General features: G+C 38.3%; 1 protein-coding gene across 1 annotated transcript in view; it reads left to right on the plus strand.

Moving 5' to 3' along the window:
- TTC7B (tetratricopeptide repeat domain 7B) overlaps positions 1-25,511 on the plus strand; it is a 144,633-nt gene extending 119,122 nt beyond the window's left edge. The window contains exon 20 of the mRNA XM_037395034.1: positions 24,510-25,511. Coding sequence (XP_037250931.1) covers positions 24,510-24,731 — 222 coding nt within the window. The 3' untranslated portion in view covers positions 24,732-25,511. The remainder of the gene's footprint in view (positions 1-24,509) is intronic.
- Positions 25,512-26,049: the final 538 nt, after the last annotated feature.

A 26,049-nucleotide genomic window follows, 5' to 3' on the forward strand; every position in this document is an offset into this window, starting at 1 on the left:
CTTTTTAGAGAAAGCACTTTACTGTGATTTGACTGCTGTCACATATTTTTCAAGTGGTTGTGTTCTCTACTCTTAGAAAACAATGCCAGTTCTACTTGCATGTTAAACTGGAGCATTCAGTTCAAGCGTCTCAAGGACCATTTCAATACAATTTAAATTCTTCACATGCCATGTGGCCTTGAAAATATTATTTCCCATTTTAGCCTTACAAGAGAAAACCATCGGTGCTTAGTGCAATAAAAAGTACATAACACCAACTTGCATAGTCATTAGCTTTTGAAATACAATAGAATGTGAATCAAGGTGAATAATCAAGAAAGTTTGTTTTTTCCCCGCTTGTTTCAAAGTTACCGCCGACTGTTTTTGAGCTCAAGAACAGCTGTTAAGCATTTCATACGGATTCACATCTTAAAGATTACCATTGGAGGAAGATCAGTAAAATTTCTTAATTCCTGGATGCTTTAGCTGAGTTTTACCGTGCTCTTTTAAAGCAGACCTGGTTTTGTTTAGTATTTGACAACAAAAATTGCTACAAATTTGAGTTTTAACTAGAATTTAATTGCTCTTTTGGAAACAGAAAGTGACTATGGGAATTTACTGCACTGATTTTGTTTATAACGTGAAACGGTGAGCTCCCATTTACCCAGGCAGGACTGTCTATGCTGATGCTCTGAAAGTGGTATCTTGGGGCTGATGAAACATAGGGCCTACTTCATAAAAGACTTTCTCTTCACATACCCTGTATTTACTCCAAATGGCTTAAAGCAGCTGTAGCAGGAGCAGATCTCTCAACAAGAAATACCTCCACTCTTGGATACTTTTCACCACCTGAGAGTGAGCTCTACAAGGACTCTTCAACAGGTTTCAGCTTGTCTGGGCTGTCCTCAGCCGACAGCCATTATGAAAGGGATACTGCAGCTGGGCTTAAATTAGTTGTTTGGTTTAGACAATCTGTGAATATCTGAAGATGATAAGGTAGTCTGTGTGTAGCATACACTGTTCTTGCACTGGACAGAACTGGAGTAATGATGGAGAATCTAAGCTATTGGGGTGTAGTATTTATTGGGAGTGTAGTAGCAATGGTTAAGGCAGCTTTCTGCAACTTTTCTTAAGTGTTTTTTACATAGATTTTTTTAAATTAACTTCCCTGAAATTTCTATTTGAAAGAGAGTTTCTCTCTGAATTGAAAAGTGGGGGTTTTCTTTCTTTCTTTTCTTTCTTTTTTTTTTTTTTCACAGAGGGATTTTTTGCCTGGTATGCTCAGCTTTAACTTTCTGGTTTCGTCTGTTTTTGTGTTATCTGTGTAATAGATTTTTCCACAGTTTATCAATTCAGGCTCAGCTTGCCAAAAACCATTTTATCACTTCTATTTGTTCCCATTTTTAAAAATGGAAAATGAATTAGTGGTAGATGCTGGCAGAAGGAAAGGATGCTTTGGCTACGGTTACTCCTCTTTATTTGGCAGGTCACGAGTCATTCCAGTGTTTTTATTGTATTGTGTGGAACTGATAAAATTCCACCCATCAGATAATTCATCACAATTTGCTGTTGCAGCAGATCAGTCTATAGTGTGCAGTATTACTCCAAAGTTACTTTTCTTTGCTTAGAAGATTTTAAGAATCTTTGTTTTCAATATTCAAAATACAAGTAGCATTCATTTCAAGCTTTTGTTCATGTTTTATAGCATTAAGTCTTTGAACTGGGTCCTGTTACCAAAACTGAGCTATTACCAATTCATTTCACATAGAGCAAGTATGGGTTAATTATCATAATTGGGTAGGTAGCAACCAAGTGTCACTTCAAGTTCAGGGAATAAAATCCATAGATCACAACGGCCTAGCCTGGATCAGAGGTTTGCTTTTGCTAGACATCTTAACAGATCATCTGAGGAGGGATTCCCTGCCCTACACTGTCCGTTTCAAGTAATTGGCAGGCAAAGGGCTGGAGAACAAGAGTGCAATCACATACCTTTTGCATAAAGGTAACAGTATTTCAGATAGGTGTGTAAGATAGATCCACTTGCCCAGATAGTCTGGGGAGTCTCACATATGTGGACATATTTAAAATCTGACAGCACACAACCCTCGACAATCCACTTGAGGTGATTCCACTTTGAATTTGGATGTAGGTCCCTTCCTACCTCAGTCATCTTGTGATTCTAGGAGTGCCAGCAAGACAACCTTTGTAGATAGAGGTAATGATTTCTGTTAGACAACATGATGGGAACACTTGTTTGCAGACAAAATAGTTGCAGTCTTCCTATTATGCAAGACTCTCCTTATTTTTACCAGTAGTAAAAATCCACAAAGCACAGATTTTGTTTTTTCTTTCCTCATTTCCATGGTGCATTGCCATAGCAATCACGGGGAAGGAAGATGCAAAAGATTAAGATCTTTCTCAACTCTATTCACTCATCTTACATAAATGCATGGATAATATATACACATATTCTGTTGTACAAGCCTGCCTTAGTATTTTGGACACATCTTAGTGTCTTTGCACTATAAAAGTGAAGTGCTGCCAAACCATGTGCCATGCAACCTAGTTGTTGTCCACTGGTCATTGTCTTGCAGGCATTGCAGTACCCCTCAGTTCCATAAAATGGCCTGTTCTGTGATAGCTAGTTAATAATGATGCATTTCTGATTGTTGTCAGTCTGATATTTTTATATGCTCGATTTGGCTAGTTTTTTAATACTTGGGCTATTTAATGATTTTTTAGGGGTTTTTTTAAGCATGCAGATACAATGCAACTGCAAGAATGGGCAGTTTATTCCAAAATATTTCTAGTCATGCTCCTCATGCAACCTGCTTATGCAATATGGTTGGGAAATGTCCATACCAAAATGTCAGCAGCAAAACGATGCAACTGAAAAGCCTCAGATGGGATCTTCACAAATAAAGTTTTTTTGCTTCTGTCTCTTTCTTGATGGTTTTCTCATGGGACATTCAAGGATGCCTTCATGATCTGCATTGAGGCTTCTATAGGCAAAGATGTCTAGCATTATTTAAAGAGCATGAAATATTTATGACTCTTTACAGTTGTTTATATGGAAAGTATCTCCTTGCTTCCTAGTACCAAACAGAGATGATGAAAGACCAGCAAGCTAGTAAAAGCATCTGATCTCAGCATAATGAAAAATTTACTTTTTCGGCCTTTATTGTAGGTGTTAGGGTAATTCTATCCAGAGTCTTTCCAGAGTCCTTCCATCTCCTTGCACATTTTACCATCTAAAGGGCTGACTACACGTAAGTCATTGTCACTTGGGTTTTGTTGATATCCAGAGTAATCTTTGCCTTTTCCTCCATGTCTTTTGCTGTGTAACTGGCCACCTAAAAGAGGATGGAGGGAAAAAAATAAAGATTTTTAATAGCGGAAAAATACTGACAAGCAAGACTAATGTAACAGAATGAGAATGTCAGTAGTCTTGGTCCCAGTAATTCAGGATATGGCCAGGAGGCCTTGTGTCAGTAAAGTGCTAATAGTTGCTCTTGATATTTAAGTTCTCCTTGTTTAAAAAAAGAATAAAATCAAAACAAGAGAAGGCCTGGAAGAAATTGAAAATGTGTGCTGTCCCCTACTATCCTTTGTAGTCTCCTACATCCCTTTTTGTGGATACTTGCTGGTGTTTTTTTGCATGGATCTCAAAAATACAATTTTTATTTCACTCTGTGTAATTGCCTTTCAATATGAGAATTGCTTTGCAAAACACTTTTTAAATTAGGTCATTCTGCTGAAGTATGCACTGTGCTAATTATGATTATTTTGCTTCTCTGGGCATTTTTGTGCTCATTGAATTTATTAAAGTATTACTTTATGGCTGGAGCGGAGAACTTATACAGCAGTCAAGGCTATGTGGTACCTGGTATGCATGGCTGTCTTTACTGTAGTCTGTAAGGGCTTTTGCTTGCAGGCAACATCTGGCATCTAATCACTTATAATTTAATTTCATATAATTAATAATGACAAACTTTTAAGGATTTATTTTGGGGTAAATATAAAGAATATGACAAAGGCTGGAGAAACCAGCCATCCTCAACTTTAAATGAATGAAAGGGATTTTATTTTCTTTTTCCTGAGAGAGGTTCTGTTGCAGAATTCAGTAGGTGAGAACTCATTAACTACAGGAAAACATTTAAGGCATGAAGTCATTGTCTACACACGTCTTTTTTTTTTTTTCTTCATTTCTTGTGCTGGGTAACTTTGCGTACTGGTGAAATAGAACTAAATGCTACTATCAACAGCAACCTGAATGAGATAAACCATTTTATGTGGTTTAGTTGTGGTTGTTAGTAAATGTGTGGGAGAGACTTGCAGCGCTGTAGCCAAAGTGTCAGGCTGAGCTCTTTAGCAGCCCCTGTTATAATAAAATGTTATTACAAAATTGCTTATGAGTTATCAGTGCATGTATTTTGCTATAAATCTCTTGCAGTTCTCAGGTGCATTTCTGGTGCACTGATGGAATTAGCTTTTGCTTTTTGCTTTACATCTATCATAGCAGGGCTTGGCTTTCTTTAGCACAAGCTGTTTCCTGAGACAATGGGCTGCTTTTGAGAGGACCAGAAGTTACCTAATCAATGATGATTCCTTTTTTCTGACTAGGAACTAAAATCCTCTTGTTCTTAAGAACGGTGCTTTATTGTACCCTCATAAAGCAGAAGGTGGCCTACCGTAATGCAAAACTAGAGATCTGGAAGCCACTGTCCCTCAAGAAATTATTTTAGTGCTTGCTTTTGCCACGGTTATGTCAAACAGCTGCATTCCCCAGATAAGTTGTCTACTCTGGTACAGAGTTTTTTCTGCAAATCCCCAGCCTGGTACAGTCTTCTTATGTCTCTTTATCTCTCCAACTCATCTCATTTTAAATTTTATTTGAAGACCTTTTTTCCATTTCCTGAAGCTTTACTTCCCTGCTAGTCAGTGTTGTACTTAGCAGTCCTTCCCTTGCTCATGAGTCTACAGCTGAAAGATGGTTTGAGCCTTGCACTTTGGAAGGATTCAGCCAACTTACTGTATATGGAGAGCATAATGTAATTTCTCCAAGATTAGTTTTCTTTAAACACAGACTGTGTTTTCTGGTAGCTAACTGTTTTAGATGGAGTTAAAGTATTGACCTTTAAGGTTAGTGCCAGGCTATTTTTTATGTCAGGATATTTTTTTAATCTAGATGATCAAACTAACAGAGGAGGCAATTATTTCAGTGAGCTTTAACTCATGGGAAAATCTGAACTGTGTTTTGTCCAACTGGAAACTGTTCCTTTCTAAGGTTTAATGGTTATTTTCCCATTATTCTTCATATTAGAGTATATTTTTTCAACAAGTAACAGTAAATGGTATAAAGAAAGTTATGTGCAGCTACTGTTCTTCAGAAAGCCGCCATCTCTTGGTTTCTCAGTAGGGGAGAGGAGATGAGCTGTTTGGCCACCTTGCATACTGCATCTCACTACAGAAGGCCAGTATTTTCTCTAAATAAAACTGACTGCTCTCTTCTGTAACAAGAGTTAGAGAATAAGAGATGAGAATGGTCTTTTATGTAAAACCATTGTGGCCAAAGCTGCACGTGCCACAAAACCAAAGTGGACTGCAGCAGCTCTTTACTAAAAGCCTTTGGATTACTTTCTTCTCTACTGTAACTTCATTGCAATCAAATTTCATTGTCACTCTTGATACTTATGTGCTAAGACAGTGTTTTAAACTAAGGTATGGCCTGAGGCCAAACCTGGAAGTCTACTCACCATCATCCATCCCTTATGGATGGATGGACTAGTGGAAACTAGTTCTTAACTCGTTTTTATATGCTTACGCTGCTGTATGCCATCTCTAGTTTGATTAGCTTTCCTGTATTGAGCTATATTGAAACTTCACTGAAATCCAGAAAAGTTAGTTTTGTAAGGCTTTTTTCTTTGGTTTTGTTTGTTTGTTTGTTTGGTGTTTTGTGTTTGGTTTTTTTTTGTGGGGGGTGTTGGTGGTGGTGTTTTGGGTTTTTTTCCCCCTGGAATTAATCTATCTAATCAACTACTGTACAGGCTAGCTTAGTGTCTCACCAGTGATAAACACATAACTATTTTATTCCACTTTTCCCTATACCATACTGCTAACCATTCCTTTCTTCAACATTTGCTCTAAGGAACAACTTAGACAGAAAATAATACTTTTCTTTTTGAAATACAAACAGTATACTACTTTTTGGTAGTAAAAATGCTTCCACTATTAACTTGCTAGTTAGTCTTTGATTTCTTTTATTTTTCTTTTCTCTCCTTTTCTAGGATGGAGATAATCCATTTCTCATAGCTTAATTATCTGGATCTCTCTGTTTTTGTTTTTACATTGGCTTGAAAAAGAAAATTCCTTTACTTTTACTTTGAAAGTCTGGATGCCTTTTTAATCTGATTCTCTGTTGAGCCAAAAGGATCTTTTCATGCTGTTGCTATGACGTGATGTAAAATTAACATCAACACTAAAGTTACAAGCCAGTGTCTTGGTAAACTGGTGTTGATGCTGTACTTCTGGCATTGTGAAAGAATGGTCTGAATTTCAATTGCTGTTGACTTAATTGGGTAACGATTGAAAAGTCTGGTCCACCCTGCCAGCTCACTGAAGCCATAGTAAGCTGATCATGTTTAACCGGGGTACAGTCTATATCTAAATCAGAGGCTATGTGGTACACTTTATTTGCTTGAGCCAGTTATCTAATGTGTAAAAGCACAAGGATCAATGTTTTCTAAAACTAGACTCTTTCCAGTACTCTGCTGTCTACAAGTAAATATATCCACCATGTCTTTAATCCAAGTTCATTTTACATGAAACATAGTGAACGCAGATTTAGTGTTAATGCTTTTAATGCCACTTCTGTTGTGATACGCTACTTGGCTAAACTGATATGAGTGGGAAAATACATCATGAGTGAGACTTAGTAATGCTAAACTTGAAAACAGAACGCTATTTTAGGCTTTCATCGCGTTTTCAGTCAGCAGTGCAGTGTTGATCTGCATCTTCTTAATTCTGATACTAATGTGCATGGATTTTATAGAGAGCAAAAAGGTAAGAGCTTTTTAATTTCAACGGTTAATCATGTATGTATGAATCCAGTATGTATGTTTTTTTAAAACACAGACTTTGCAATCAACTCTTGGCATTTGAAAAAAGTACCATTAGTTATAGTCTTTTTTTTTTTTTTTTTACCTTCACACTATAAATTTTTCCATTGTTGAACCAAGACCTGATTTAAGTCTTGAATTCAATATTTGACATTTGGTTGTATAGCTGCATTTTTAGTTTCAGATCTTTATATTTTTAAGCATGAATATTTAAGCATCTGAGCACGTTTAGAGGAATACGAAGTAACTGGCTAAGCTGAGTGGATGCAGATGTGGCAACTAAGACAGTTGGTGTGGCAGATAGTAAGACAATGATAGAAATCTCTTTTACCCTTTTTCTAAACTTAAAGTCTAGATATTTTAAAAGGGTTATAGTATTTGTTTTCATAACAACTTTGAGTGGACAGCGTGTTGCAAATACATTTGCCCTGAAGTATGTATTATTTACTCCCAGTCAAGAAACGAGGAATCTGAGGCATAGATGCTGCAATTTACCTAGTTTTAAATACAACACAAGCTTCCTGATTTCTCGTTTTGAGCATCAGATTCATGGGACTCACATTTAATGCCTGTGCTTATTATTTACAGTGCCTGTCTAGTCTCAAAAACATCGTTTTCCCTACAGGGATCTCCAGTATATCAGCCAATCTGGTTAAGGCAGCTGCATCAATATTCCTGCTGCCTGTTGAAGGGAGCCTGCAGGGTGTCTTACGTGGGTTTTGACTTGCAAATGATTGGCAGGCTTTAGGAGGGTTTTCCCTTACGATACTTAAATTTAGTAGTGTCGCTGATAGACCTCCTATTAAAATGTAGATGATTAAAACAGTTCTGTCATTTATCAGTGAAAGTTTATGTTTTTGATAGTGCCTTTGCATGCAGTTTAGGTAAAGGGATATGGGGCAGTTCCTTGATAGCCATTTCAGCTCAGCCAAATAAAATGAGGCCCTTGTCTCAAATCCACTCCAGAACTTTAAATACTTTTAAATAATAAATCAGTTTGTTTACCTACATCTCTCTTTCCTGCAACTATCTTTCTTTCTGGAAGATTTTGTCAATGTTGTCTTGGATTTGCTCAATGAATATAATATTTCTCAAGTCATTACAGTTGAGATGATTGAAGGAGATGGCTGTTTGCATGGCAGACTGTTTCAGAAGTATCTGTGGCAACAGTACTTTATGATTCCTTTTTGATTGGTTTTGAGAGCTCAGTTAAACCTTAGCACTGTTTCATAATAATGTACTTTCATAGGTAATGAGGGTAAATGGCTTCGATAGATCTTTGTTTCTTATCTTAAGTTATTACTTGGTAAAAAGTTCAAAACTCAAGAAAAGCTAACTTCAAACCAGCACTAAGTATGAAGTCTGTGGATATAGAGATCTGAAGGAAAACAGATTGCCACTTTTGTTATAATGGCTTGTTAGTTTTTGTCAGATGTTCTGTTCAGATCTATGCTTTGATGCATCTTCCTGTCCTACAAATCAGACTCCTACTTGGGTTTGAACAATAAAGAGCTAAGTCTTGTTTTACATCCTTGGGGGAAATTGGAGGGTGTTGTAGACCCTAACACGAACAGGTGAGCACATATATACTCACGTCAGATTGGAGAACTAATGTCACAAATTTCCTTTGCTGTTGTTGTTTGTGTGCTCATGTAATAACCATTATATGCAATAAATACAGTTTTGAGTAAGATTTCTCAGGCTAGCTTTTTCTTGAAGAGGGATCATATCCTCTGGGAAAGGGGATCAGTTTGGTAAGGTGTGGCAAAACATAACTCTGCTCCCACTCTGTAATTAGTGGGTGGTAAACAAGAGAGGGCAGTTTATTACCTTGAAGTTTGTCAGAACGGTTGTAAATAGTTATTATTGTCCAGATGTTGAAGTTGAATGTAGTTTTGTACTAAGATGCACTTCAGAGTCTGGGAAACTAAAAAACCCCTTTGCATAACAATGCATTGCAGCTTGTTTCAGGTCAGAGATTTGCAGAAAGATTTGTGTAGTTTATACTTGTGTGGTGGCTTTTTCACACAAATCTGAGAAATCCTGCATTTTAATAGATGCTGTTGTGATGCTTCAAGGAAGCCGGCTTTCAAGAAACAGCCTTTACATTGAGTTTAAAGTTGCTTTTAGAAACAGCTTTTCTTCCTTAAGAGCTGGCGGAGAACTGAAGAGAAAAGAAGTATTATCAAAACATTGAGATGTTAAAATGGAGTGCTCCTACTCAAGAGCCCCATATCTTCACATAAAGCATTTGACCTGGAAGAAATCTTCAGTCTTTAGTACTGCTCAGATGAACCAAGCAAAGCAGTTCATTAGCAAAACACTTGGCAGAACCGTTAAAAGCTAAGCACTGTGAGGAGTGACACTACCTACAACACTTGAGCAATACAGCATGGCTTAGTAGGCCCATTAGGATGCAGACATTTGATTCTTCAGTTTTTTTCTAAATACTAAGATGTTTTTAAATGCTTCCCTCTTATTCCAGGAAACTTCATAAGTGAAGTTATGGTTGTTTCTTCTATGAACATAGCTGAAATTAACATTTGAGCCCACATTTTTTCTAGGTTTTAATTCATTGATTAGTCTTTTTAATCAGTGATGCTGGTGAAGTAATTCATTGCAGCTCAGTGTGCTCAATCTCCCTCAGCCACTACTGATACACTATTTATATCGCACACATTGAACTTGCTATTTAAGACTGATATCCTTAGGAAATCAGGCTTACTAAATCATTACTGTTTGTTTGTGTGTCAGCTTTGCCTTCATGGCTAAATGGCTAAATTCTTTAGCCAGTTTCATCTGGACGGAAGAGGGAATGATGTAAAAAAAATAAAAATAAAAAACACGCAAGTATTACAAAAATAGAGGCTGGAGTAAAGGCTACCAAGGCTGTTTCATAATTTCTAATTTTTATTAGATATCAGCAAGTGCACATAAGAGTGAGTGTGTGTAAATTCTCTGCTGCAGGGATATAAACCACAGAGATTAGAACACCAAACCAGGCTTCATAATGGTCAGTGCTCATGGAGATAGTTATTAAAAGTAAACTTCTTAAAATTATTCCAGAACATAACATAATGCATTCTGCTACATTAGGTTAGTTAGCTATACGACTCGATAGCGTAACATATTCAGACAAAATAGTGAGTTGTGAGTGTTATAAAGACCTTATCAGTGAAGGGCTATGGAAATGAAAAAATTTTTACAAATCATGCAGTTCAAAATTTTTTCTGTACAGTACAGTGTGACAATGGTTTCAGAGCTCTAAATCTACATGGTCAACGGTTGTGTTAGGTAGAAATTCGGAAAAATTCTTGCCTTCTATCAGAGGTGGTCTGACTTATTCAAAGAGAGGACTGCTTTTGCCTTGGTTTCTGAATTAAATTTTCTCTGCTGGTAAGTGGTTTTTGCTAACTTGAAGTAATTTAAAATAAAGAAATAGTTTTAAAAGTATATCCTCTTATTTTCAAGAAAAACCCTTTATTTTCTAAATGGGGGCAAGTAATAAATTAAGGCAGACATTGTCAAGTGGGTTACAAATGTTCAGAAAACAAGCAAGTGAACCTATATCAGCTGCACAGCCATTTAAGTTCCCAATTTTGTCATGGTCCTTGTTAGTTTGTCCTGACAGCTGACTGTAGCTTCTTTGGGATTCTGTCTGGGTTTTAATTTATGACCATTTGAAAAAGTGGTAGCCACAATGGCATCGGAACAGATGGTATTATGAGGGTCAAGGACCCAAAGACTTACCAGAGGGCTACGAAACCCTATGACAAAAATACAGTCTGCGATTATGCTTTGTCATGTTAATGGAACGCCTAGCCAGAAGTTGGTAGGTTACAGTTGCCAGAAATAACTGTTCTTGATATAAAGTCTGAAACAATATGAAATGCTGTCAGATCTATTAAAGTAATTGACACATTGAATTTAATTTCCTTTAAAAATGTGATATGATAGCGTGAGCAGCTGGTGATCTCTATAGAAAATAAACCATGTAGCTTTAGGCTGGGCATCCAAACTCATCTCATTTGCTGCAGAATCAAGCCCTAAGCTTCCTAAAATTGGAGGAGGTTTTATTAGTAGGTGTAGTCTTTCTGCTATGTGCATTACATTCGATTTAATGTAACATTTATTTCTGCATATTTTTGCTGAAGATAAAATCCTCAGATGTTTAACACAATAGCCGGTAGGAAATGTTTGTATCTCACCTCAGACTCAGCGACTGCCTTGAGTTCCAGAATTCCCACCTTCCCCACCTAACCACACTGTTGCTGTAGTCCCTATCCTTGAAAGTGGAAGCTGCCACTCTGCATTTCAGTGCTTCACTCGGTGAGCATTAACTTCCCAGTTTGCTTATTCTGATCAAAACCTAGCTTTGTGTGGGAGTGCCTCTTCTGCCATTCTTCTGTTCTTCCTGCCAACTGTGCTCCAGTGAACTAGAAAAGTGGCTCAAATGGAAAGATTCTGACACTCTGGGAAGCAGCTGCCTGTCAGCTGACAATAGTTAACCGAAGGAAAGGACTGGGGGCGAAACAGCATTTGGAATTACATTTTCTCTGCAGATTCTAACCTTGTGCCCTAATTTATTATACAGTTTGGAAAATGGATTTCAAAAGCCATAAACCAACCACAGCATATGATTTAACATGCTGTGTCAATCAGTGCAGTGATGGGTAACCATTTATAAACAGTCCATAACTGCATTAAACTCGTCTTTTGCCTCAATCTTTCACAGGACTGTGATATTTATCATGGATGGCAAAAGTAAAATTAGTAGTGGAAATGAAAGTACAGAAATGGTGGCAAGTACTTGCTGGTGGAAGAGTATAGAGGAGTTGGCCAGAATTCTGGAAGACCTAGCAGATGAAATAACAAGTCGTTAGTCCAGTAATATTTAGTGAAACCTAAGTTAACAGAGATTGTAGCATAGTTAGTATACTACCTCTGCTTGGGAAGAGCAGTTGCAGGAAAAAGGCATCAGTTTGATTAAAAGTGAGAGTTGGAGACCCTTCAGAAAAAGAAATACGATGACTCACAAATATAAAACGCAAGAGCAACACTGAGTATGGAAATGACTGGGGAGAACAAAGAGCTGAGGTACTAGTTGATCTAAGCTGCATCTCTGTTGTTCTGCAAGAGCTACATCTTCATTGTTCATGAGTTAGTCAAGCCCAACACAAGGCTTCATGTTGTCCCAGTTATCAATGTCACCATCTTTTCAAGAGTGTAGTCTCACCGTTAATTTCGTAAGTCTACAGATTTCTCCTTCCTTATGGAAGGTGGTGTTTTTCATGCTCCACTGGCTGCTTCATGTCCCCAAAATACAGAGACTGCCATACCCAGTAAAACCAGTTGAGACTGGCCAACAGGGCAAGCGTTCCCTCCGTGTGAACTAAAGCATTGGTTTCATGTGGGGTTTCCTCCTAGGCTGGCTAGTGACTCTCTTGTAAATCTCAAGTGGCTGGGTGACAAAACTGGCCTGTAACTTCACATCAGTGTTGTCCTTATACACGGTGAGCACCGAGGTGACTGCACTGGAAAGTCTCTGGAGCACTCCCTGGGAGGAGTAGGGGACTTCAGTAATAATTTATGCTCCTTGTAAACATGAGAGGAACATGCATAATCAAAATAAGGCTAGGTGACATTGGCACTGGAACAAATGAAAGCAAACTGGCTAGGGAGTAGTTTGGGAAGACGATTTGGAGTGGATTCATAAAACTTACAGTCTAAACACTGTGGAACAAGAAATACTGTGCTAAGGTTGTCTGTAACAACAGAGGAGCAAAATGAATGACTTAAGAGGGCTCTTCTGAGCTGGTGTTAATTAAAAGGAAAATAACCTTATTTTTTGGCAAGTTTTAAGTAAAAAAATTACAATGATCCACAAAAAGATAGCTGTGAGTCAACCTGATGGGCTTCTGTGGAGTTGGATTATAAAAGGTAGGTGATAATGATATTTATCTGTTTGCTTCCAGATTAGTATTACCAAAAGCTCATGTGTTAAGGTACATTAATGTTATTTTTAGTGCGTTTAATTTTTTTTTTTCCAAAATACCACTGCTTGGATTTCTCTCTTTAAATGTACAAAGCTTTTTTTCCTTAGTTTTCAGTATATTCGACTTTTTCAGGTTTTGTGAGAGGTAAGTCAGTATATAAATGTTTTGTTTTATTTTTCTGCAAGTGCTAAAAGCCCGTTCTTAGCCAATGGTTGAGGCTTGGCTCTGCTGCTCTGCCTGATGGTGCGCAGATGGGAGGGTGTGTGCCTTCCCTTCACACTGAAAATAGCCTTCCCTTAAAGAGGGATCTGCTGGCAGTTGTCCTGTCAGACTGACAGGTTAGCAGTCTACATACAGCTTCTGCCTTTCATTTAAGAATCTGGTGGGGGGGAGAAAGGAGATGCGTTCCCTTTCATGCCGCGAGGTTTTTGCAGACTGCCATGAAGATGGCTCTTCCCATTGTAGTGCATGGAGCCTGAGGAGCAGATGGCAGTTTATGTCAGCTTTGGCGGGGAGGAAATGGGCCATTTCCTGAGGATGCTCTAAAACCATATTTATTAATGTTATATTAAAAATAACCTCTTTTTCTTAGAGGCTACTGCAATGCCAGTGTAGTATGTGCTGCTGTGTCATAGCACTTTTGAAACAGTGACATTAGCCATAGTTAGAACGTATGTATGTATGTACTTCTACATGCAAAAGTCTCTTTGGCTAAGGGCAAAAGGAATAAAAATGTGAATAATGTGCTTTAATCTTTGAGTTTCTGTTTTATTTTAATAATGATAGGACTGGTCATCTTTTATATTATACTGCAGTTCTGACTCTGAATGTTTAATGCAGCATTTGTCAGAATATATGAGAGTAACGCACGTGATAAATGCAGAAAAGATACTTCAGAACAGCATCATTCACTTCTGATTCCTTTTCCATAGTCTCAGAAGTTCAGACAAGGAAGGGCTAGTTTCTGTAGCCTTGAGTGTGTATGAGTCTAGACTACAAGTGCTAACTTTCAGTACAGTGACAATCTAGCTAAAGATCTCCGAAGTAAGTGATTTGACCTCTGACGGTTCTAGTAATTTCAAATTTTAACCACAGAACCTAGTGCTGGATCTGCAACTCTGATTTTTCTTTTTGATACACAAGCTATTCCCCTGACTCAGATTGATTTCTTCATTACAACATTTGATAAATTTTCCTAATTACTATTTCCAGGATCCACACACTACCAGTATGTTCATTGTGATTTTATAGAAAAGAAGTCATTAACGAAAAACAGCTTCTTAAAAAGTTGTTGCTTGCTGTTTCTTATTGTTTATTCTTTGATCCTGTCAGCAGTTGAGTGATGGACAAAAGAACATGAATTTCTTGACATTATGATAACTTTGCATTGAGTACAAGCTTTCAAAACCAGGAACCTTGAGATGTTCTAAATTGAAATCTAGTCTTTAGGCAGTGGATTAAGGACACTGAATTCCCAGTATCCACAGTTCTTGTGAAAAACCCAGCTTTTACTCAAATGCTTGAATATTGACTCAGTGGGCTGACTTGGAGGCTTCTTCTTTCAAGAATTTTGGTCAGAGGTTTTCTGTTTCTCTAGTGTATTCTGCATTTTGGAGGATTTGGTTTTTTTTTTTCCTCTTTGGGGTATTGAAAACACTTTTATATTGGTCCTAAGTCTCAAATAACAAAAATACAATTTTCTCTATTTCTGACCCTTTGACTCAAACCTGGGAAATAATGGCATCAGTAACAAGCAGTACCTAGGAGTCTCCGTAGGTAGCATAATGATGCAGTAGTAAACCTGGCGTTGCTTTTGAAACCAGGCAATATTGAAATACAGCCACAGATTAGACTGGTAAAATGGTAGGATTTCAGTAGTGAACATACTGTAGTTAGGTCATGCGCTTGCATCTGTAAAATGTCTGCATAGGGGAAAAGGGGTGAGTGTATGAATGACAATATACTCAATTAAGGAAATTACTGTGGGCCCATTTCATAAGCAGCGCTGTCTGTAGCCGTGATCTCCAGCACTGGTTTTCAGCGCACGTGTATATGTACTTGAAGGATGCTGTACATCTCGGAAATTATCTTTTCTTGTTTGTGGGACAGGAGAGAAGACACTGATGTGGTTTCAGTGCTGGGAGGGAGGGGAGGGAAAGATACATGGCTGCTGAGTTTCGGGATGGAGGGAGGTGGTTGAGAGATGAATCACTTACACTTCAGTGTCACGTCATGGTGTCACAGCTGGGAGGAGGTGTAAAACATCTGCACCAGGTGACAAGAACTGCAAATTCAGGACGGGCCATAATCTGAGGACTGGGATTGTACGTAACTATTCCCTGGTGCCAGTAGTGATGCAGTACTTGCCAGAGCTGTAGCCATCCGACTTCTGAAGGGAGAACTGTTGTGGTTTTACCGTGCATGTAGATAAAGCATATGAAATAAGACCCTCAGTATAATTTTCAGATGGTGATAAAAAGTTAGATAATCTCTGGAGTCACTAATGGTTTCACTCTATCAGTAAGGCGTTTTATTTGTTTCCAGTATGTTTGCTATAGTCGATTTCTCGCAATATATTGTGGCAGTCATTCTGTGTTTTTATAAGCTGATAGGATGTTCCCATAAAGTGTAAATCAAAATTCCAGGAGGCTATCGCAAGATCACGTTGTCTCAACAGGCAATGAAGTCCCCCAAGAGCTTCCATTTTGGTGGAAGGCTATGATGAGGAATTTTAAAAAACAAACTTCAGTTTTGAAATTTTCTGCATTATGGGCTGTGAACAGTAAGGAACTAAAAGGCAAGCACATCCCCGTTGGAAGGGGTCAGATGTTTTCAAGGGGGTTATAAATACACAGATGCACTAACAACCATGCACGTTCGTTATTTCATGCTGGCAATCTAAAGTTCAGTGAGTAACAAAGCCAAAGTTGTTTTAAAAATCTGTTGCCAAGCAGTAGGTTTTCTCCTAGCAACAAGTGTTTTGCAGAAGGGGAAGCAATCGGATACCTTAGGGGGTGTGTTGGCACTGGGGGAAGGGTAAAGAAATAGCAAAGTTGCTGCAGCGGTGGCACAGCGTTCTGGGTGCTGGGGTCCAGGAGGGCAAGTGAGGGGGACAGGGCAGGAGGGGACACGTAGTACAGGCCATGTTTTGGGACAGGCAAGGAACAAAACTGTTGGCTGCAGGCACAGGTTCATACTTGTTCTTCAGTTGCTTTGCTTTGGTTTAGTGAGTGATGAGCTGCAGTGTTACTAGCTGGTTGTCATTTAAAAAAAAAAAACAACCATACTGAGCTGCTAGGAAGGTTTATTTTGAGCATATTTGAAGAAACGCTTTTTGTTATTCAAAAGAATTGCATTTTTAGAGGAAAAAAGCTAAGGAGTTTTGGAAACAAATTATATATATGTCGCATTTTACTTTCCAATTAAAAAAAAAATACATTCAATTATTTTATGGAAAATAATCTTGTAATCGTTGGTGGTCAATCCAGTTGTTTTTAAACCTTGTAAGATGGGCAACCTTCATAATCCCTGCATTAAAATGCATCTGTGTCTGTCATTGCAGACAGAACTATGTTTACTCATCATTTTTCTGATGGAATGGCTTATTTCAAACTGATGCACCATGTCACAATTTTTTCGCACTTGCAGAAAATAGTTACTTACAATGACTAAATATGCAACTGTTCTTGGTATACACCTTCAAAAGAAGGAGTTAATAAATGATTTCTTGTGCAAAGTCATACTTCCATTAGATGGGCATGTTTCAGCACAAATTCATCAGCTAAGGGGAAAATAGGAGAGCACAGTATATAAATAATGTGCTATTTCACTCTACATAAGTGTAAAATATTGATTATAGAATACATTAAAATGTGTATTTTTATCACAGCGGATGGGAAATATCAGCTGCAGCATTTTACTTATTTTTCCATATATCATGACAAATTCTTCTCATTTTGCCTCACTAACACTTCTTCTGATTCATTATTATAGCATAACACTGTCAAGTCTCTGGTAAACCTTCAAGTTTGATAGATTTGTTTGAAAATAGCAGCCACCTTAACACATGCAAAATAGGCTGAAAAAGCAGCATGTAACAAGGGGCAGTTTTGTGATGCTAAAATTACAGTGCATATGAATTTGCAATGCATACGTGGCATATTAAATTTTGTAACTGTTTATGGTCATAATCCTCAATTTTCAAGTTTTTTAGATAAGATGGGATGTTTCTATCATGTGTTTCTGCATACCACAATTGAAAGTTGAATCTCTCTTAGGCAGACCGGGACCTGTTAAAAGAAATAAAACAGTGAACTGGGAAAATTACTGGAGAGTTGGATGTAGTGCGTTCTTTAGGCCTTTTATTGTAAGTTTTAAATCATCATTTTCCACATCTGTATAGCTCTGTATCTAATTGTACATTTACAGCTGCTAGCTTACTGGGCTTAGCAGGTCGTCAGTGAAGCAGGCAGGTACAACAGGTTCCACTGTTGTTCTGTCTCCCTGCTCTCATCATTAAAAGCAAAATCGGTCCATTTTGTATTTTCATATGCTTACAATGTTTTCTTATAGCTGTTGTTTTTGCAAGGGAAACTTTTAGCTCTGAGGGATAATTTTTAGCTAAATAAGGTCTGCATCATACAAATTTAGAAGCTCTTTAGCAAACAAGTCACATAGATGTTAATTTTTTCCTAGTAGGTCTGATCTGGTAGAACTCAAATCTCTATAACTGAGTCTTTTGCAGGTCAACAGGCTGCAATTCTTAAACATCGTAAGCATCTCTGGTGCTTTTTTGCATGTGGTTCAGCAACATTTCTTCTGGTACTCTCCATTTCTCCCAATTACCAGTTTTAGTCAGGAGAGAGTTCAGGGCTGAGTTCAGCATTCTCTCTGAAGAAGACAAAGGTGCAAATGGACTCATGGTCAAAGTTCCCATTATATTTTTTTCACTTTGAAATGAATTTCATTGCTTTTGAGAACATCTCCTGCCTATAGTCTATGTTTTTCTTAGAGAAAATGAAATAGTTCCTCTTGATATCAAATGAATAAAAGTAAAAATCACAAGTGGTACTCCTGTTGAAATTGAGAACTGTTTATTTTCCAAGAGGAGTGGAGAAGTAGTCAGACAGTTAAACTTTAAGAAAACTCTAGCTGTCTTGAGCAGAAATTTTTAGTCACATTGAAGAAACCACAGTGATCTTTATGGTGTTACCTTTTTTTTTTTTTTTTGCAGTTACCGCAAATCTTGTTTTGCACTTTATTGTAAAGGTCTGGTTTGGTGAGACATATGATGGGTGATAATTACAGCTTTTAATTTTAAAAAAGTTAGTTCCATGGAAAAAATTTGAATGTTAGCTTCTCATTTGCCTAAAAGCAAATTTAAAAAGTGACTTTACCAGACTCCTGTAAATGGCTAGTTTTAATCATGTTTTCAGAATTAGAAATTAGCTATTTTAAGTAGTTTTCCATTTGTGTCCTGTGTTTATTTTACTAGGTGTCTGTTTTTCATTGACTGTTTAGTTAATCATTATGACAGAATAATTTGCAAAGAGAGAAAGCCTATTTGCAGAAAAAAAGATGCCTTTGCAGTGAAGACTACACTACATGCTTGTTTAAGCAATTACAGCATTATACAATTGATTTTTGTATCAAGTTGTTCAGATTCTTGAGTGATAACATTTTATTAATAAATAACGATGCCTTTGCTAACCAGAGGTTTTACTTGGAGACTGTGTAAAGCTGCATTTGGAAATGAGAATTCAGTTGAATGGTTTTCCTTTTAAAAATGCTTACATTTAGCTAAATGAAAAATAACCTTAATATGTTGAACTTGAACTCAAGGGAAAATATAACTATGCCAAAGTATAATTTTGACATGTGCAATATATATCAAAATATAATTCTGGCTTATTGAAGAAGGTATTAATTGTAATTATTGCTTTTATTGTGCCACCAACATAGACCAAATTTTACAGGTATCTTGTTTATCTCGGATACAGACAGGTGACATACTGAAAGTTAACTAGGTGGAGTAAGGATTCACATCCTGTTGAAGTGAATGCTGATTAAACATCTTGTCTGACGTGCATTTGAAAGTTTTGTTATGCATTTTTCTGTGCCCAAAAGACTGTGAATATGGTGTGGGGTTAGTTGTTTGTTTACTTTTTTTAAAAAAGGCCTCATGGATTGAAAGATTTCAGAATCCATTAACTTTGTCATGCTAGTTTTCTTCTTTCAGAAATAGGCTGTATATCAACCATAATTTTGGTTTTTAATCTTTGTATTCATTGGTTGGACACTTCTCTGCACCTACTTCTTCAGTGTAACCCAAGGAATCAAAAGAAGGTTGTACTTACAACAGAAGCATTGAGTAGCAATATCCTATAGGCATGAAAATGTTGTCACTCTCCTCTTAATACAGTTGAGAGGGCACCTGATACTGCAACAGGAGTAGTGGAAGCTCCCCAGGCCCCCTGGACAAGTCTCCTCATAACCATCAGAGCGTGTGAGCTTTTCCTGTAGGACTCAGTCTTAACACTATTTTGTGCCCTGCTACTGCAAATAGAAGGCTGTTCCAAAATCCCTCTGCTCCAATTGCCAGGAATGTTTTCACCTTTTTTTGGTAAACTTACTCACAGCCAATTTATACACATGTATTCTTGTGCCAACATTATTCTCTAAAATAGTTTTTCTCTGTTCTGTTCTCTCTACTGTTTTTATAGCCTTCATCTCCTCTCAGCTTTTGATTTGCTAGGTTAAACAAACCAAGTCTGTTAGTCTCCTCCTGTAAATGAAGATCTTTATTGATTGTGTCTATAATCATTTTTGGTGCCTGTAGCAGTTTGAATGACCTTTGTTGAATAGAAGCGACTGCACAAGGTGGACAAGGAGGCACAGCTGCTAACGTCTCTGCTCTCCTACTCTCTACTGGAAACCTCTCCTGATGTCAGTTGAGTTTTCCCCTTTCACACTGGCACCTTTTCACACTGTCGTCCTGTGGTTGCGGGATATATCCGAGTCCTTCTCCCACGCTGCTTGGTTGACAGGCTTCTACCATGCTGCAGAATTATTGTGTTACCGTTGTGTTATTTTCCACTTTGTTTTACTGACTTTTGGCATATTTCTGTTATCCTAGTTCTCATGATCAGCCTGTTGCCTTCTATATCCTCTTAACTTTTTCTTAGCTACTTGTATCACCGCTTTCATAATTCTTGTGATGTGTCATTAATTAAAACACTAAACATGATTAGTCCCAAGAGAATATACAAAATACAGAAGTTAAAATTCCCATTCCTTAACGCATGCAAGGTAAGTATAAATGAAAGTTATTCAGCCAAATGTTTTGGATGGTACATTAAGATATTCCTGCCTATTCAGACTCAGTAGGTATTTTTCCGGGCTGTATTTGTGTAGGTGCCTAGGAGATACTGAGGAATAAATAACAAATTACTTCTGTTCTGACAACAGTGCCAAGGGCCTTCAGTCAGGGGTAGGGCCCTGTTTGGCTGAGCAGTATAAAAACAATCCTTGGACAGATGCTTTGGTGAAATAAACAAAGAACAGCAGTTTTGTATGTGGGGCAACGTAAGGTGAAGCATGAGGGTGATGATTGAGGGAGAAAATGTGTGAAATCATTGACCACCTAGAGGGAGCCCATGCCTCCAGACTGGATGGGGATAGAATTGGCAAGATCTTGAAAATAACCTGTGGCAGAGAAGAAAGTTGGAAGCACTTTCCCCTCCTGTTTTTTATTAATTCCTAGAGGGTTTTGTTCTGTTCGTTCTACGCAAGCTTCACATCACTTGTTTGTAGTGACTACAGTGCTCCCTGTCACAGGCAGTGCACAGTGATGCTCTTTTTGAGGAAGCCAGCCCCTGCAGGGTCTCCATGAGTATTGTGGATTATTCAAAGTGGCTGGTATAAATATCAAGGAATTGGAGGCATGAAGCACTGCTTTCACTTCTTGTGATGATGACACAAAAAGGTCTCTTGTTTCTTCAGAGATTCCCTTCCCTTTCCACCTGTGTGCCACTTCTGATTAGAGTTTTCTCTTGGAGTTTTTTGAGTTACAAACACAATCTCTACAATGTAGAACTGGCTGGAAGAAAAGTAAGATTTACTTAGAGAGTTTAAAACATAATAAAATCCTGAACACACAGAAGCTGGAAGCCTTAACACACTTAGGGAAGATGAGTGGTTTGCCAGAAAAAAAACCAAGAACAACCCTAAAAGAACCCCAGAATTCTCAGCAGACCAAACACAGGCGAAAATAATAAACAAAATTTGTACTGAGCTGCAAAATGAAGAAGCCCACACACATCAGAAGCTTTAATATCTGTGTTAGAAGCAAATGTCATAAATTTATTTGTCTTTCATGGGAAAGAGGTGCGATAGCAGGAAAGATCCTGCTTTCTCCTAGCAGGGTGCCAGCAGTTGTTTTAAACACCTGTCAAGTGCTGCAGCACACAAAAATGTACAAAGAACAAACAGGTTGCCTAGATTTTTGTAATTCCTTAGGAGCTTACTGTTTTCATCCTCTTTTGTAGAATGGGTGTTTTCCTACTTACATTTCTTATTATTTACTGAAATTATTATATAGCAGTTTTTCTAACTTATTCACATTCCAGAATTCCTATCATATTTATTTTTTTAAAAGTATATGTGCCTGTTTATAAAGAGGATATAGGGAGAAGGCATTCTGCTTAGGTTTTAAACTAAGATGCCAAGTCTGAAGGTGCGAGCCATATGTCACTTAGGTACCCCTCTGTGTTTCTGCAGAGTCGATGGGTTGTTCAATCCCATCTCCAGCCATAAAGCAAGAGGCGTAAGATTATTCTGCAGATAAATGTTGTCTGTACATTTGCTGCTAAATAGGTAAAGGCCAGAACTGGTAGCTTCGAGATTTTGTTTCCAGTTAGGAAGCAAAGGAAAATACACCGTGAAGGACTAGGATAATTTGTATTGATTTCTGGGAAGTCTTAGAGGAGTTTTGGTTTGAGAATTTTTTTAGGGTTTTCTTGTTTTAGTGGTTTGGGTTTTGAGTTTTGTTCCTGAAGGGTTTGGTGCAGAGAACAAGCATATGCTGACAGCTGGTAATCTGGAGGTCAGTTTGCTTGGATGAGTGATGGTGTGAAGTCACTGAAGGATGTTGCTGCGAGATAGGCAGGCCTGCTCCTTCTCCCTGGGATCTGCAGTGTAATGCTTGACAGGGCTAAGTCAAACAAGGACCATGAATGATATGAAGTGTTCTGTGCCTTGGAATTTTAAAAGTAATCCAGGAAGATCTACAAACTGGACACTCACAATATATGATATCTGACCATTATTCTGAGAGAACTAACGAATCAGAGTATTATGTCTTCTTTCTCTAGATCACTTGTTCAAGCTCTGCCTACATCTATAGTGACCAAATGTCACTGACCTTTTGATGCTCTGTGTGAAACAAGTCTCATTATCTCCACATTGCTTCTTTGGAATCAAAGCTCATTCTCCCAGTGCTGCTACCCAAGGCAGGATTCCTCATACCATCCCAGCCTGAGACACCCGTGACAGACTGACTTTTGGGAGACTCTCCCTCTAAAAAGCTGTGCCCTCAAAACGTGAGGGTACAGGATGTGACCTCATTGCCCGTGCAAGAGCAGGTCCTTCACCAGTGCTAAATAGCTTAAATTCTTTGAAAAGAATAACAGCAGGCAAACAGCTCGTATTTGCCCTAGTTCTATCACCTGGAAAATCTCAGCCACGCTTTTTTCCATACAGAATAGGGCAGATGTGACATAACATGTTTCTGTTCCCATCAACAGGCTTACATCTGCAAAATCTGGTTGTTTCCTTTGGCCTTGAAAAGAGCAGCTTGTGTCCTTAGCAAGTGGGGAAAATACTCTGACATATTTAGGAAAAAAAAGTATTATCAATATTCAAAGAACTCACATGTTAATTAGTATGTAATATACAAATCTTCAAATAAAAAAGGAAGATTTTTGAAAATCAGAGAAACTTGTCTTGAAAATGAAGAACACTTTAATTTTACTAAGGCTAGGTACATGCAGCCACACCACCTTTATATATTCCACCTCCTTGCTTCTTTTTTTGTAGTTTCACATCTGATACCTACCAGTCACTGACAATCACTTTCCTGCAGGGAAAAAACACCAACCCTGAGAGTTATCTGATTTTTTGATTGGAAGTACTGTTCACTTGCTGTGGAAATGCTGACTCACTTGACAGCTCCAAAAAAACAAAACCAGAAAAGCCCTCTAGCACCTTTATGTGAGAACATCTGCTAGGCTGATAGAAATTAGCCTTTATTGCATTTATTTATTTACTTGCCAATACTATACAGAGTTCTTTATATCGTTCTTCAGAGCATGGTCTGCTCTGTCACACTGTAGGATGGAGTTAGCAGTCTGCCCATGCTGAAAGTCAGCCTCGTGGGCAGAATTCCAGAAACGTATGGTGGATAATTCAGGGTTTGCATAGAATTTTAGTACTTTCTAGTCACCAGCACTTAGGCTGATAAGGATTTGAGGGACAGAGGTACAGGAGAAATAAAAGAATCCATGGTCCAAGGAGTGGGGGCTGGGAGGGGAGAAGTCACAGAGAATCCATAAGCATGTAATCAGGACACCTCTCTGGGAAACAAAGGTTTGTGGTCCATATGCCTTTTGTAATACAGAATCACAAGGAAAAAATGCGTAACATTGTTAGGATTATTATAATCCTGGAATAAAGCACTCTTACTGCATCATTCCATGACTTTTCTGTTACAGTAACATAGCTGAATGTGATGGATGGAGATTTCCACCGCCTCATTCAGCCCGTATCCTAGTGGGTTTGGACATCCTCTTGGGTTGTGTGGTATTGATTTTTATCCCATCCCACAGAAGAGGATGAAGAATCTCTGTCTAGGAATCTCTTGAGGAAGTTCTCTGCCTGCTGGACCCTTACACGCACTACTGGTGCAGTATTAGTCCCAGCATGCTTCCTGTTCCACAGATTGAGTCAGATACTGTGGCTGTTGCCCATTGGGCTGAACTTGGTTCTGTTACTGCCATCCCAGAGAGCGGATGGTGCCACGTGTATGATCTCAGATGCTATAAGACATGAGCTGGGTGCTGAGGTGTGCAGGTAGGATACAAACACTTCAGGGCACACGCCTTAGCAGGACATTAGATGTGGGATCTTGCCACAAAAGCTCAGGTCCTTACGATCTTTGCTCCAGTCCTGCTTCAGGTTGTTTCTTTTATTATTTTTTTTTAAAGAAAAAAAGAAAACACAAACAAAAACCTATTATATAGTCTGTAACACTTTGAACCCAAGAGCTACCTATGCTTATTTCACTGTTGCAGCATACCATTTGAGCTTCAGGAAAGTCCTGCTGGCCAACCTCAACCATTTTTCCTTTGTTTTCTTGCAGGCTCTGATACTTCACCAGCTCGGGCGCTATAGCTTGGCAGAGAAGATTCTCAGAGATGCCGTCCAGGTGAACTCCACGGCCCATGAGGTCTGGAACGGCCTGGGAGAGGTGCTGCAGGCTCAAGGCAATGATGATGCTGCCACTGAATGCTTTCTGACAGCACTGGAGCTGGAAGCCAGCAGTCCTGTGGTCCCTTTTACCATCATCCCCAGAGTCCTTTGAGAGGGCATCTCGATCAGCCGATTCTGGTCTGACTTCTGGGTGAGGAAACCCAGTGTATCTGGCTGCCTGGTAACTGGTTAGTTTGCAAAACTTTAGCGCTGCAGGTAACAAACACCAGTCTGTTGTGGGAAAGTGGCCAAAACAGTGATGTGATGCAATATATTAATGTTAGACTGAGAGGACAAAACGGCTAGCCAGAACCAAATCACTCATATCGCCTACATTTTTGCCCCGGTAGTTTTAAAACATCATTACATTGTTCATGGATGATGTGCCATATTTTGTTAGTGATACTTGATTGTTACATAAAATTATAATGGAATCAACTACCAAATGTAGAATAAGTTAAAATTCAGTGGCAGAGCAGACTATTTTTAACAAGGCTGTTAATAAAACCGTTCTCTTCCTGCCTCTCAACCTCTTTTGGCCCAAAGTCAAAATGTGAATTTTCTGTTTCCATCTCTATTTTAGTCCAGGCCAGAAAATCAGTTGAGTTCTTGGTTTTAGTTGTTAATAACTGTGATGTGTGGCTAACTGTTATCTCTATTTAGAGCAAAGGCTGAGTACAAGAATATTTATATTTTACCAATGTATGCCTGTTACAAAAAAATATATTAGTTATTTAAGTTTAACTTTTTTATGTGAATTCAGAGTTTATTTATCAATGGAAATATGTAAAAAGAAGCCTCAAATGGAATATTTACTGACATTCCTTATACATGACCCACACTTGGCTAAATGGGAAGATTATGTTAATAATAAAATGATTTTTAAATGGAACCTCTCCTGTGTCCTGGTTAAGAACCCAGGGGGAAATAGGTGGCTTGTGAATGCATTTTTATAATCTGGGGCCTGTGGCTGGCTGGGCTTGAAGATTAATGACACCAGAATTAGATGCCCTGAGGCCAGTCTAGAGAAAAGAGGCTGCTATACTCTTCGCTAATGGTATTGTTAACTTAGATTTCAGGTTTCCTTAAATGTTCACACTTTTTTATTCTTTTCACTCCAGCTCTTGATGAAGCCAGATTACTCTGCCTCTACATAATACGTGGACTTTACATATACCTTGGTAGTGCTTGGGAGGAGCATGTTAAATGTTTACCCACTATTTTTCAGTTTTCTTTACCTGCCTTTGTAGTTCTTTCTCAACATCTCCTGCACTTTGCATCCCTTGAAGGAAAGGTTGGCTGGTAACATGTTACTGCCATATTAGTAGTAATAGGGCCAGATGTTTAGGAGGTGAGTACTTGCCAGAGTTTCTCTGGGATGCGTGGAGAGGAGTCATTTGTTGCAATGGATATTCACGGGGTGTGAGCTG

Source organism: Falco rusticolus, chromosome 7 (assembly GCF_015220075.1).
Source record: "Falco rusticolus isolate bFalRus1 chromosome 7, bFalRus1.pri, whole genome shotgun sequence".
In the NCBI taxonomy this organism is placed as follows: Eukaryota; Metazoa; Chordata; class Aves; order Falconiformes; family Falconidae; genus Falco; species Falco rusticolus.